Source organism: Peromyscus maniculatus, chromosome 14 (genome assembly GCF_049852395.1).
Source record: "Peromyscus maniculatus bairdii isolate BWxNUB_F1_BW_parent chromosome 14, HU_Pman_BW_mat_3.1, whole genome shotgun sequence".
Classification (NCBI taxonomy): domain Eukaryota; kingdom Metazoa; phylum Chordata; class Mammalia; order Rodentia; family Cricetidae; genus Peromyscus; species Peromyscus maniculatus.
In genome coordinates this window covers 33,056,199-33,070,954 of record NC_134865.1, presented here as the reverse complement: position 1 = coordinate 33,070,954, position 14,756 = coordinate 33,056,199, and the positions used below count along the sequence as shown (strand labels likewise).

Below are 14,756 nucleotides of genomic sequence, written 5' to 3'. Positions count from 1 at the left end.
TAAGTAAAACAGTGATCTAGTTAGATCTCTGTATAAAGTGATAGACAGGAACTCAGAAGAACCAACAGGTTTCAGTTAAAAGAGCAAAGGCAATAGTTACAGTACAATTTTTGTAACCTTGTTTGTAGAGGATTTATGGCTTTAAAGTACCGAGAGTCCCAGGAGAAGGGGCAGAGTTTAGCAAGAGGCCTTGTTTTTAGAAGGAAAACTATGTGGATGGACATGACAGGCAAAATAATTTAATATATACTAGTCATTGTAGGTTTTAATCTACTGACTGAAAACTTATTTTATAATATTTGACTTTAAATATGCCCTTTCTGGTAGTCAGTCTTCCTTTGGACCTCCAGCTCCCAATGACACAGAGACTTGTTATTAAGTATGAAAGCTTGGCTTTAGCTTAGACTTGTTCCCAACCAGCTCTTATAACTTAAATTATCCAGTTTATATTAATGTACATTCTACCACATGGCTCACTACCCCTTCTCAGTACCACATATCCAACTTCCTGAATTCCTATCTCTGCCTGGAAGTCCTGCCTATTCTCTCCTGCCTAGCTATTGGCCATTCAGCTCTTTATTAAACCAATCAGAAGGTGCCTTAGTTAGGTGAGGTGAAATAGAAACATCTTCATACAGTGTACAAAAAGATTATCCCAACTCTCTCTCTCTTTCTCTTTCTTTCTCTCTCTCACACACACATACTCACACATATACACACACACATGCACACATGTGCATGCACACTCATGTTCACCCATACAAACATGAGTAGGCACACACACATACACAGAAATATTTGACTTTAGACAGATTTGTATTATAAATATTTTTAACAAACATATTAATAATGAATAACAGTAAGGAGATTTTACTTTTGAGAAGGGAAGGCAAGTAGGAGGCTCGTATGTGCTTTGTTTATTTGAGAATATGATATAACACAGTCTGTCAAAATAGAATTTTAGAGTGCTCAAATGCACACAGCATACATTATAGGACTCCTGGAGTGGAATTTTAAAATTATATATAATTAATGAGTATGAGTGTTTTGCCTGCATGTCAGTATATGCACTATGTGTGTGCCTATGGCCTGCAGAGGCCATAAAAGGTCATCAGATCTCCTGAAACTGGCATTGTAGATGGTTTTAAGCTGATGTGTGGGTGCTAGAAACAGAACCCTGGTCCTCTGCAAGAACAGGAGGTACACTTAACCACTGAGCTCTAGCTCTCAGAGAGGATTTCTCACATTGACCACTCAATTTATCATTTTTGTTTGTTTTTGTTTTGAGACAGGGTTTCTCTGTGTAGTTTTGAACCTGTCCTGGATCTCGCTCTGTAGACCAGGCTGGTCTTGAACTCACGGAGATCTGCCTGGCTCTGCCTCCCAAGTGCTGAGATTAAAGGTGTGAGCCACCACCGCCTGGCACAATTCGACAGCTTTTCAAGCATTTTCTTTTAGGGTAGCATCATATTATTTATAGCAATGTGGCTTATTTCATCACTGTATGCATAAACTAGCAAAACGATGTAAGGCATTTTTTCTTAAGAATGGACTTTTATATGGTTAATGTGGTTATGCCTATGAAAGCTTCCAGTTTTCCCCTGGTATTAAACAGGTATTACAGACAAGTCACTGATAAAGAAAAAGAACCCATGAATTTAAGATAGAGCAAGAGGTTGGAGAGCCCATGGGAGGAATCAGAGGGAGGAAAGGCAGTGAAAGAAAATGTAGTAATTTCAGTTTAAAATTTCTTTTTGTATTTTAGTTTAAAAAATAATTATTAAAAAATAAGTCACCAGGAATCCGTCTCTCCTTGAAGGAACATGTATAGCATTTTCTTGTATTTATTTTTCTTTAAAATGTTATTTAAAATATGTTGGAACAAATTAAATAAATGCCAATGTTGTATTAAGAATATCTTCTTGTAGAAGACTCCCATAATCGGAAGAGACAACTATCAGCCTCCCAGATAATTTATTATAAACCCAGTCTTTTAAAACTTGTTTACTATATAAACATAGTCCAATGCCAGTCTTTGTTCTAACCAAGACTTTAAGTCTTTAACCCTATGCTACAGATCCACAAGAAATATACTCCCTATGAAGCGCTTTGTGATTGCAACAGTCTTGATTCCTAACGATTGTTTTATTTCCAAACCATAAATGTTGTTTTTTCACTCCTTGGTGTGGAAAGTCAGCTACTTCCACATTACATGCCTACTGGTGTAGGAAACTGCGGAATCAGGTAGGAAAACATCTGGCCATGAATAAATCAGCATTTGTCCAGCATTTCAAAGTGTAAAACTAGGCAGACAAGCACATATCCTAAGAGCTCTGCTTCCTCCTGCTTCCCTGTAGAGAGATTGGGGCGAATATGGCTGCCACCACCATCTGTCTAAATACTAGAGTGTGTTGTCTTGAATTAACAGCAAAGCTAGCGGAGGGTACGATTAAGATTTTGTTTTTCCATTTCTTCACCAGACCCCCAGCAATATAACATAAATCAGCAATATAACACAAATGCTCAAACCAATTAAGCTCTTAACAAAGCAAACAATGAAAATTAAAAATCAACTAGTTCAAACAACAGCTAAAAGTCTTTCTGATATGTAGATCTATGTGGTTCAAGAATTTCACAGCATTGTTTTCTAAAATTTTAAGTAAGAATTGCTGTAGTGTTACTGAGAGTGAAATGCACATTTCTACAATATTCCTCAGCATTTTATGCCATCACTCATTTGAAATAAATCACTAAATTCTGAGACACTACAGTGTGGTTTCCTTTGCCATGGTCCGTGTCCTCATGAGAAATCTTGGAGCAAGCTCCCTGTGTACCAAAGAAGCACAGAACGGATGAAGCTGATGTCGATGGCCTCCTGGCCCATTAAGAAGTTAGTGAGCAAAGACTTCTAAGTCAGTGTGGCTATTTTAGAACACACATCTTTACTACAAGTTTTTTCACATTGACATCTGGATAAGAATGCAGTTTACTTCTTACTAGATAATGCTTGTGCCAACTATGAATTCAAACTGAGTATAAATTTAAATCAATCAAATATGCAGTAGTCATTGAAAAGAAAACAAGATAAGTGATTTTCTTATCTGTCCAAAGAGAGAACGAAAAAGCAACTCATTATTTTTAATATTTTGTATCACAATTTTAACTTTCTATTGGAGGTTACTTAGTCTTGTAAACAAACTTCACTTGTGAAGTTCCTGTGTAGGTTTGTTTTATTTCACTCCTAAAAACCTGTGAATTTCTTAGCAATTCATGAGACATAGACTGTAGGAACGCTATGATAGGTCTTGCTCAGTTAAATATGAAAATCACTTTAAACACAAGATTCTGATAAGATTTTAATGCTTTGATTGTTTATAGTGTGCATAGAACATGCTTATGGGTAATTTAGTACTTAAAGTAATAATCATTTGGTATTTGAGAATATATTGAATATTTAATATATTTAATATTTAATAAAGGAAAACATAAAACATACATATGTACATCGACACATGCATTCTTCATGTTTTGTATCTGTAAACTGGAATAAAAATGACTGTTCAAAGGTGACAGAGATATTAATAGCAATTCATGTTTCAAGAAGATACACAAAGTAATATATAAAATTATAAAAAGTCTTTATAGGTATTATATACATTTATATGTACAAATGTTTAATCATTCATGCATAGATTGCTACCTGCAATTAATAAGCAAAAAGGACAGACGGAAGAGTGTGAACAACAGGAGGAAGAGGGTGGTATTAAATTGGCTATGAAGAAAAAAGTCATTACAATATAATTTAATTTTAGTTTGAGCTCCATGGAGTCTTACCACTGCTTTACCTGAGAAATTTTTCCATTGACAGTTGCACTTAGGGTGTATATTTCTTTGTTAAATAAAACATAACAATGATGATAAATGACAGATGATAAATGCATAAGGGACTGACACAGTATTCCTCTCGTACTGGATGCATTGGAATGAGGAGACCCATGGTGATCTGGGTCTCTGGCCCATCAATCACGCATGATGCCCTAAGTCTTGAGCAGTTGCCATCCACAACACCACTCTAAGCCACACTCATCTGAGAGCTGCCATCGCTCCTGTGATGGAGATGTCTGTTGACTCACGCCCGGCTCTCCTCAGGATCTATCGAATTGCTGCACAGTCAGTTTTATGTGGAGAATTCTAAAAAACAACAACAACAAAACCAAAGCAAACAAAACCAAACCAAAAAAAAAAAAAAAACAAAAAACCCACGAGCTTCTCAGAACAGATTTTCCCCATTAGATGTTTTTCTTCTCACACAGGAAGGCAGATTATTTGTAACCATCTCTTATTTGGAAATAACTTTAAAATGAGTCATTGCCTCATGAATTCTTCCTGAAAAATGGTTATACATATCCCTATGGATTTTCAAGTCAAAATTTTATTATCTTAACAGCCATTTGCAGATATAAAACCTGAAAGATAGAAATATCATGCAATATTCTTCGTATTCTTCTGAAATTTGATAACAAAGGAGAAATATGCATTTTGCTTTAAGATTTAAAAAGTATTAGAAAGTATTATTATTATTTTCTAACTTCTCGTTGGGCTGAGGCAAGAAAATGCAATTTTCTGAGCAATGCTAATGCATTAATTTGTAATAAATTAACAATATTTTTGCTGAAAGCGATGCTTTTCAATTTCAATGTGTTAGAAGCTTTTTGTTTGTTTGTTTTTGGTTTTTCAAGACAGGGTTCTCTCTGTGTAGCTCTAGCTGTTTTGGAACTTACTCTGTAGATCAGGCTGGCCTTGACCTCTCAGAGCTCCACCTACCTCTGCCTCTGCTGGGATTAAAGGCATGTGCCACCACTGCCCATGTTAACAGCTTCTTTTACTTCTTAATTACTGAACAATGAATATAGACTCCAGTAATCATTTGTAAAGAATATTTTAAAATAATTAATAATTACATAGAACAGAATAAGTTAGCTCCCTATGAAATAATTTAAAATAGGACAATTACTGTGAATACAAATTTCTTAAACATAGTTCCTATTCCAAGTGACTTTTCAGTTTGAATTGAAAAAGGCAATGTTTTTCAGTTATGAATGACAGTCAGAAAATGGGAAACATATGATTAGCTAGTGATAAGCATTTAATTAGTGGATTTCCTATGCATTTTATTTCACCACAGTAAAATCAATCCAGACTGTTCACTTAGACAAAACAGTAGGCTTGTCAAACTTTTATCTGTTTAAGACATTGATTGTGAATAGTAGGATGTAAGGATTTCCAAGAAATTACTTACAAATTGCCAGGTGACACAGGAATTCACTTGTTCGTGTTGGTCTCAAACTTCTGTTCTAAGAATCCCAGCATTATTAAAAGGCTCCACCTGCCCATGACAATCAGCCCTTTAGCCCATTAACCACTTAGCCCTTCCCTGTCCTATATTGCTCTGATTTTGGTCTTTATCTCCACTTCGCCTTCATTTTGACTGTTACTTTTAGTTGCTGAAACATTTGATTGATTGTTATGCTTGCTCTTACTTTTCTGATTTTCAACTCCATTGTCCTGGATGTATTTATTACCCCTGGACTGTCAGAGGAAGGAAGGGCCTGTGACTGTAGAGGAAGGAAGGGTCTGTGACTGTAGAGGAAGGAAGGGCCTGTGACTGTAGAGGAAGGAAGGGCCTGTGACTGTAGAGGAAGGAAGGGCCTGTGACTGTAGAGGAAGGAAGGGTCTGTGACTGTGACTGTAGAGGAAGGAAGGGCCTGTGACTGTAGAGGAAGGAAGGATCTGTGACTGTAGAGGAAGGAAGGGCCTGTGACTGTAGAGGAAGGAAGGGTCTGTGACTGTAGAGGAAGGAAGGGCCTGTGACTGTAGAGGAAGGAAGGGCCTGTGACTGTAGAGGAAGGAAGGGCCTGTGACTGTAGAGGAAGGAAGGGTCTGTGACTGTGACTGTAGAGGAAGGAAGGGCCTGTGACTGTAGAGGAAGGAAGGATCTGTGACTGTAGAGGAAGGAAGGGCCTGTGACTGTAGAGGAAGGAAGGGTCTGTGACTGTAGAGGAAGGAAGGGCCTGTGACTGTAGAGGAAGGAAGGGCCTGTGACTGTAGAGGAAGGGTCTGTGACTGTAGAGGAAGGAAGGGTCTGTGACTGTAGAGGAAGGGTCTGGACTGTAGAGGAAGGAAGGGTCTGTGACTGTAGAGGAAGGAAGGGCCTGTGACTGTAGAGGAAGGAACGGCCTGTGACTGTAGAGGAAGGAAGGGCCTATGACTGTAGAGGAAGGAAGGGTCTGTGACTGTAGAGGAAGGAAGGGCCTGTGACTGTAGAGGAAGGAAGGGCCTGTGACTGTAGAGGAAGGAAGGGCCTGTGACTGTAGAGGAAGGAAGGGCCTGTGACTGTAGAGGAAGGAAGGGCCTGTGACTATAGAGGAAGGAAGGGCCTGTGACTGTAGAGGAAGGAAGGGCCTGTGACTGTAGAGGAAGGAAGGCCTGTGACTGTAGAGGAAGGAAGGGCCTGTGACTGTAGAGGAAGGAAGGGCCTGTGACTGTAGAGGAAGGAAGGGCCTGGACTGTAGAGGAAGGAAGGGCCTGTGACTGTAGAGGAAGGAAGGGTCTGTGACTGTAGAGGAAGGAAGGGCCTGTGACTGTAGAGGAAGGAAGGCCTGTGACTGTAGAGGAAGGAAGGGTCTGTGACTGTGACTGTAGAGGAAGGAAGGGCCTGTGACTGTAGAGGAAGGAAGGGCCTGTGACTGTAGAGGAAGGAAGGGTCTGTGACTGTGACTGTAGAGGAAGGAAGGGCCTGTGACTGTAGAGGAAGGAAGGGTCTGTGACTGTGACTGTAGAGGAAGGAAGGGCCTGTGACTGTAGAGGAAGGAAGGGTCTGTGACTGTAGAGGAAGGAAGGGCCTGTGACTGTAGAGGAAGGAAGGGTCTGTGACTGTAGAGGAAGGGTCTGTGACTGTAGAGGAAGGAAGGGTCTGGACTGTAGAGGAAGGAAGGGTCTGGACTGTAGAGGAAGGAAGGGCCTGTGACTGTAGAGGAAGGGTCTGTGACTGTAGAGGAAGGAAGGGTCTGGACTGTAGAGGAAGGAAGGGCCTGTGACTGTAGAGGAAGGAAGGGTCTGTGACTGTAGAGGAAGGAAGGGCCTGTGACTGTAGAGGAAGGAAGGGCCTGTGACTGTAGAGGAAGGAAGGGCCTGTGACTGTAGAGGAAGGGTCTGTGACTGTAAAGGAAGGAAGGGTCTGTGACTGTAGAGGAAGGAAGGGCCTGTGACTGTAGAGGAAGGAAGGGCCTGTGACTGTAGAGGAAGGGCCTGTGACTGTAGAGGAAGGAAGGGTCTGTGACTGTAGAGGAAGGAAGGTCTGTGACTGTAGAGGAAGGAAGGCCTGTGACTGTAGAGGAAGGAAGGGTCTGTGACTGTGACTGTAGAGGAAGGAAGGGTCTGTGACTGTAGAGGAAGGAAGGGTCTGTGACTGTAGAGGAAGGAAGGGTCTGGACTGTAGAGGAAGGAAGGGTCTGTGACTGTAGAGGAAGGAAGGGCCTGTGACTGTAGAGGAAGGAAGGGCCTGTGACTGTAGAGGAAGGGTCTGTGACTGTAGAGGAAGGAAGGGCCTGTGACTGTAGAGGAAGGAAGGTCTGTGACTGTAGAGGAAGGAAGGGTCTGTGACTGTAGAGGAAGGAAGGGTCTGTGACTGTGACTGTAGAGGAAGGAAGGTCTGTGACTGTAGAGGAAGGAAGGGTCTGTGACTGTAGAGGAAGGAAGGGCCTGTGACTGTAGAGGAAGGAAGGTCTGTGACTGTAGAGGAAGGAAGGGCCTGTGACTGTAGAGGAAGGAAGGGCCTGTGACTGTAGAGGAAGGGTCTGGACTGTAGAGGAAGGAAGGGCCTGTGACTGTAGAGGAAGGGTCTGTGACTGTAGAGGAAGGAAGGTCTGTGACTGTAGAGGAAGGGTCTATGACTGTAGAGGAAGGGCCTTTGACTGTAGAGGAAGGGTCTATGACTGTAGAGGAAGGAAGGTCTGTGACTGTAGAGGAAGGGTCTGTGACTGTAGAGGAAGGAAGGGCCTGTGACTGTGACTGTAGAGGAAGGAAGGGCCTGTGACTGTAGAGGAAGGAAGGGCCTGTGACTGTAGAGGAAGGAAGGGTCTGTGACTGTAGAGGAAGGGTCTGTGACTGTAGAGGAAGGAAGGGTCTGGACTGTAGAGGAAGGAAGGGTCTGGACTGTAGAGGAAGGAAGGGCCTGTGACTGTAGAGGAAGGGTCTGTGACTGTAGAGGAAGGAAGGGTCTGGACTGTAGAGGAAGGAAGGGCCTGTGACTGTAGAGGAAGGAAGGGTCTGTGACTGTAGAGGAAGGAAGGGCCTGTGACTGTAGAGGAAGGAAGGGCCTGTGACTGTAGAGGAAGGAAGGGCCTGTGACTGTAGAGGAAGGAAGGGCCTGTGACTGTAGAGGAAGGGTCTGTGACTGTAGAGGAAGGAAGGGTCTGTGACTGTAGAGGAAGGAAGGGCCTGTGACTGTAGAGAAGGAAGGGTCTGTGACTGTAGAGGAAGGAAGGGTCTGTGACTGTAGAGGAAGGAAGGGTCTGGACTGTAGAGGAAGGAAGGGTCTGTGACTGTAGAGGAAGGAAGGGCCTGTGACTGTAGAGGAAGGGTCTGTGACTGTAGAGGAAGGAAGGGCCTGTGACTGTAGAGGAAGGAAGGTCTGTGACTGTAGAGGAAGGGTCTGTGACTGTAGAGGAAGGAAGGGTCTGTGACTGTGACTGTAGAGGAAGGAAGGTCTGTGACTGTAGAGGAAGGAAGGGTCTGTGACTGTAGAGGAAGGAAGGGCCTGTGACTGTAGAGGAAGGAAGGTCTGTGACTGTAGAGGAAGGAAGGGCCTGTGACTGTAGAGGAAGGAAGGGCCTGTGACTGTAGAGGAAGGGTCTGGACTGTAGAGGAAGGAAGGGCCTGTGACTGTAGAGGAAGGGTCTGTGACTGTAGAGGAAGGAAGGTCTGTGACTGTAGAGGAAGGGTCTATGACTGTAGAGGAAGGGCCTTTGACTGTAGAGGAAGGGTCTATGACTGTAGAGGAAGGAAGGTCTGTGACTGTAGAGGAAGGGTCTGTGACTGTAGAGGAAGGAAGGGCCTGTGACTGTAGAGGAAGGGTCTGTGACTGTAGAGGAAGGAAGGTCTGTGACTGTAGAGGAAGGGTCTATGACTGTAGAGGAAGGGCCTTTGACTGTAGAGGAAGGAAGGGTCTGTGACTGTAGAGGAAGGAAGGGCCTGTGACTGTAGAGGAAGGAAGGGCCTGTGACTGTAGAGGAAGGGTCTGTGACTGTAGAGGAAGGAAGGGCCTGTGACTGTAGAGGAAGGGTCTGTGACTGTAGAGGAAGGAAGGGCCTGTGACTGTAGAGAAAGGAGCCTGTTACTAGCCTAACAAATGAGTCAAAGCACTTCTGACAGACAAAGTCTGCTTCCTAATTTATTATAGAATTCACAAAAATCTTAGTTTTTACTATCTACGCACTTATATTTTTTTATTCTGCAAATTAAATGTCCTATATAATGGTCTAGTTACAAGAGTTAATGATTTCAAGAATAAGCAAAGATGGTTAAGTTTTTTTTTGTTTTGTTTTTTTGAAGTCTGGGAAAGAAATTCCCACCCAAGTTTTGATGATGTGGAAACTAACAACACAATACAAATAGGAAGGGCATGGGAAATAAACAACAGTCATCTCTGCTTAGGTGTGGGATTAATATTTGAAAATTTATATTCCTCTTTCAAGCCTATGATAAAAACAATATTTCCTCCCCAGAAAAATAATCATGAAATTTGATGCAAAACATCAAAGTATTTCTGACCTTCTGAGGCTTTTCCAAGGCTTTCCTGGGCACCCACGTTGCTGATCATAAAACTCAAAGCAAACTATTACAAGACCAAGTGCATCTCTTTAATGATCTAAGAATCACAAGTGGTGAGAGAAGTCTTTGTAAAAGTAGAAAACTTTCAAAGTAGTTCAGTTATTTTCACTCCAATATAGTCAAGAAATTAGCTGTCCCTTCCTATTAGAGTGACACAGGTCAAAATTCATTTTACTTGATGGAAAATCATTTTATATGTGATTCAAAGAGATAAGAGAGAAAGCAGAAACCTTCTTTAAGTGAAATTAGAAAGACTTCAAGGTTTATCATTACCTTCTAGAATTTAGAGTATTGATTTAGCCCCCCAGAATTTCACATTCTAATGCTCTTTTTGTTCATGATAGACTATTGACTTACACTATATTTAAGCACTATAATTGTAAAATTATGTATTTTCAGATAACTCATTTATATCTAATAAGTTAAGACAACATCTTCTAAAATTTAGAATAGGTCCAATTTTCCCAGAGTAACTAACATGTTTTCAGGAAGTGAATCCCACCTAGATGTGGTAGCATTGCTAAATGGCTGAATTTGCAAAAGTGGGTGATAATTAAATCGTTACGCTCAGCTCTTATTAAATATTAATGAATTCTCCATGACTTTGAATCAGAGAGTTTGTTACAATGGGCGCTTCTGACCGGGTTGTCTGAATGATGAATCATCGGCCCTGTGGTGGTCTCCCTCAGCTCCACGGTACTCATAGGCACAGTACCAGAGAATTTAACTGTGGTGGACTGTGTTGTACTTGGCTTTTTCCTAAAAAAATTTAAAAGGAGCTTTCAATAGTGATATCACCATGTTTTAGCCTAAAGGAGCAAAAGGTTTTTCTAAGGGAAAGAACTTGACATTTAAAAAAAAAAAAAAAAAAAAAAAGCCGGCCGCACAGCCCAGACTCCAGTCATCTGAAGGCACTCATTCGTGTGGCTTTGGCTCCAGTTGCACACATGCCAGGACTCGAGCTCAGAAAAGCATCTGGTCACCAGAAGCCGCCTAGTGTAGTCCCTTCCACCCCTCTTCTTGTTTGTTTTTGTAGCAAATGTTGGGCACCAGAGAGACAAACAGGGGTGAAATGGCTTTCTCCTTTCCCATCTGGTTCTCTGTAGAGACCAAAGCATCAGTTTGTAATGTTCTGAATGCTGAGGAGCTCACTCTCCCATCCTCCGGCCATCACCACCCTCCTGTACACAGTTTTCCACCAGTAGACCAGGCTGTAGTGATAGGCTTTAAGTAATAAAACACACTGCTCCTTCTCAATCCCCAGTGAGTAACACTATATTTGTGAGACAATAGTCTTATGCTTTATTTCACAGGACTATATTCTAACAAATACAAGACGTAGAGTCAAAGTATATGAAAATGCTGAAATTATTTACAAAAGAAACACAGCCTTTAATGTAGAAATGGATTCCTCTGTTCTGATGAGGAAAAGGAGTTGGGTTCAGAGATTAAAATACAATTCTTGTAGAAATAACCAGAAAATAGGTGGATAGGACACTGCGCCCCACCCTAGGCCAGATATTTAAAAAAAAGACAGAAAGATAGATGGACAAGAAGGACAGATGGCAGAAAGGGAAAAAAGGAAGGAATCATAAAAAGGAGGGGAGGAGGAAGGAGATAAGAGAAGAGGAAGAGGAGGGGCCTGACTCTAGTGTTTGTGTCACAGGGTTCTCAGTACCATACCTGTAAAAATCAAATGGGTTTTCACACTCAAGGACAGCACCATTAACCTCCATTCACACCCAAGGACAGCACCATTGTACCTCCATTCACAGCCAAGGGCAGCACCATTGGAACTTTATTCATAGCCAATGACAGCACCACTATAACTCCATTCACACCCAGTAACAGCACTGTTATAGCTCCAAACATCTTTGTCATCTAATAACCTTATGGAGAGGAGAGTAGGGCTGAAGAGAGAAAAGCAGGAAGAAACAAGGGGAGGGATGGAGGAACCTAGGAAAATCTAAATTAGCACACGGCATGTAATAATTCACTTTCTTTTGCATGCAGACATCTGTCCATTTCAGACAGAAGCTGAGAACCCCTAAGAAAACAGCAGCAATGGTGCAGGCAAGGACTCCCTGTCAGGCCTGTAAATAACAGACAACATGGAGAGGATGTGGGTGCCTGTGCAGTGGAGGGTACAGGTGGCTATTTGCTAGTGAGCTTCCAGCTTCAACGTCAGGAGGCTCTGTGAAATCACCAGTTCAGAACAGTGTGGGCCAGCCCAGCCTCTTTTATCTACAGAACAACTGCAAAGCTGTACTTTTAACATTAAAGACTAATAAAATAAAGCAAAACACATCCTTGTGGAGGAAAAATTTCCACTAAGAAGTACGTTTCTGGGTCTGGGAAGATGACTCAGTGGTTAAGAACATGCACTCTATTGCAGAGACCTGAATTTGTGCTCTTCACCAGGTCTGGTGGCTGAAAACTGTCTGTCACTACAACTCCAGGGGATCCAGCATCCTCTGCTGACCTACTTGCGTGTGGCACTTTGATGCACAAATCATACTAAGACACATACAAATATGCATAATTCAAAATAAATAAATGAATAAATAGAAGTATATTTCTGAATTTAGACATCTGTTAAATCTTTCAACTGGCTTAACAAACATTGTCATATATTGATATACTATAAATTCTTTTCTGTATACTTTTATCTTCATTTTCGTCAAGAATTCAGAAAAGCAGGAAGAGCCATGTATTTGTCCTTGTTGCTTCTATTAAACATAGAGATTTTTATTCATTTCTGTCAATCATTCTGCTTTTCTCTCTATTTTCATTACCAAAATATTTTCAAGTAAAGTCCTGGTCTCATCAGTTAAGCTACTGGAACATTGCAATTTCATACCCAATGCCAACGCCATTATCACTCTAAGTAAAATGGTTTTATCTGCTAATCCTCTCATCACCTACAAGATAATGTTTATGATTGTTTGTTTCAGGTAAGTATCCAAATAATATGCCCATGTTACATTTTGTTGCTGTGTCACAGGCAGTTCAGGCTCTTAAGTCCATCATCCTGTTCTTTCTCTGTGCCACTGACATGCCAGTTGGCATCAATGTCATGATTGATAGTGGCTGTTTTTCCCATTAGCTGTAGTGAATGCAAGATACAGTCACACTTAGAAGTCTGGAATGACATTGTTTTATAGCACTGTTACTGTTTTGATTCTAGAGATGCTGGCACTGAATTACAAAGAGCATAGCTGGTGTTCCTGGAATGACACAGGAAAGTGTGAGACTCTGGCCAGTGAACTGAGTCAGGGGAGCCTGTTACTGCCACACCACACATCAGAACAGTTTCAAGGTCACTGCCTTCCTGGGGTGCCCCAGGGGTAGAAGGAGTTTGAAGCCTTCTGTACCACATCTCCCATGTGAATGTCATGTGTTTGTGCAATACACAGACATATTCAGGGATAACGATGTGTGTGGCTATCTCTTTTGCTATGAACAGGTCGTCAGAAGCCTCGGCCCCTTGGAACTGATTCTTAACACTCCTAGCCATCACCGGGTTCACCATGGTAAGGCAGTTCTGTGGCTTTTCCTTCCATCATTTCTTTAAAACTGGCAGTGTCGTTTTGGGGCTACTTTAGTAAAAACATGGCTTGTGCTATTAGCAGACATTGTATAAATAAGTACTGTTTCCCTCCTCTATGAAGGGAAGCCTCAGCTTCAGAGCATGGCCCAGTGCTCTGAACTGCTTTCTCAACTGCTTCCCATCTTCCCTAGTGGCAGCTGGGAAGTGAGCCAAACAGCTAGATAGGAACGTTCACATCTTGAAGAGGCCTCTGTAGCTTACTCTGACTCAGTGCTGCAGATCTGCCCTGTCTACGCTGAAATTGTTAGTCTTGAAAAATAGTGGGATTAGAAAGAAGCTTTTATTTTTTTTTAATATGTGTACTCCAGGAAATAAAACAGGAGAAGCCAATCACAAAATCAAAACAAAACAAAACAAACAAGCTCCTTTTAAAAACTTAAAGAATGCATACTGGGACTTGGAAAAAAACTAAAAACCAACACTTTCGTCTACCTAAGTTCATTGTCTAACTCAGCACATGCGCAGTGGCCCCACGAGAGGACTCCACATGGCTAGTGCCTAAGACATAGAGGTACCAAGTTCAGTGAAAATCAAAATGTGTTTTATTTGGGCAACACAGGAACCACTAAGAACGTGTATTATTTGTGACGGGAAAATAGTAAACTTGGAATGCGTATGAGCTGCAGCGTGGATGAGTACATAATAGACTCTTCACGTAGCAGTGAGATTGTCCACGCCACCTCCATATACACCGGGGTGAATAAATCTGAGGGGCGTAATGCTGTGGGCACTGGACGACGAAGGAAGGAAAGCTGTCTCGTGCTGTGCTACGCCTCCGCCTTCACAGGCAGTTTTAGAACACTACAGCCCTCTCAAGGGGAACTTCCCCCTTTCTCAGGCAGGGGCCACAACAGCATAGGAGGGGGATCAAGCTCTTCCAAACTCAGTACTCTCCTCCCCTGGGAACAGTTAGCAAGGGAGTGTAGGATTCTTGTGGATTCCTCCACATAAACAGAAAAATCTGTAAAGAGGAGAACACACTGAAAAAATGACAGCTGGTCATTTCTTCTTCTTCACCTCACCTTCCAATTCCCCAGCCTTCAGTCAGACCTAGTCAGCATCAGTCGTGTCCTGTCCTTGGGGACCAGAACTTTGTGTTGAAAGCTGTCCCGGGCACTGTAGGATGCTTAGCGGAGTTCCTGATGATGCCTGCTTGGTCTGTGCCCTCCTCTGATGTGATGACCTGTCACGTTTACAGACATTGCCAACACTCCCTTCAGTGGAGAACCATGTTTAGATTATGGGTGAACTTAGG

General features: G+C 42.1%; 1 protein-coding gene across 12 annotated transcripts in view; it reads left to right on the top strand.

Moving 5' to 3' along the window:
• Positions 1-14,756, top strand: part of Agmo (alkylglycerol monooxygenase) — a 302,211-nt gene that overhangs the window by 121,401 nt on the left and 166,054 nt on the right. For all 12 annotated transcript variants that reach the window (XM_076550758.1, XM_076550753.1, XM_006983948.4 and 9 more), the window contains exon 6: positions 13,358-13,424. In XM_076550758.1, the coding sequence (XP_076406873.1) occupies positions 13,358-13,424 (67 nt within the window). The remainder of the gene's footprint in view (positions 1-13,357; positions 13,425-14,756) is intronic.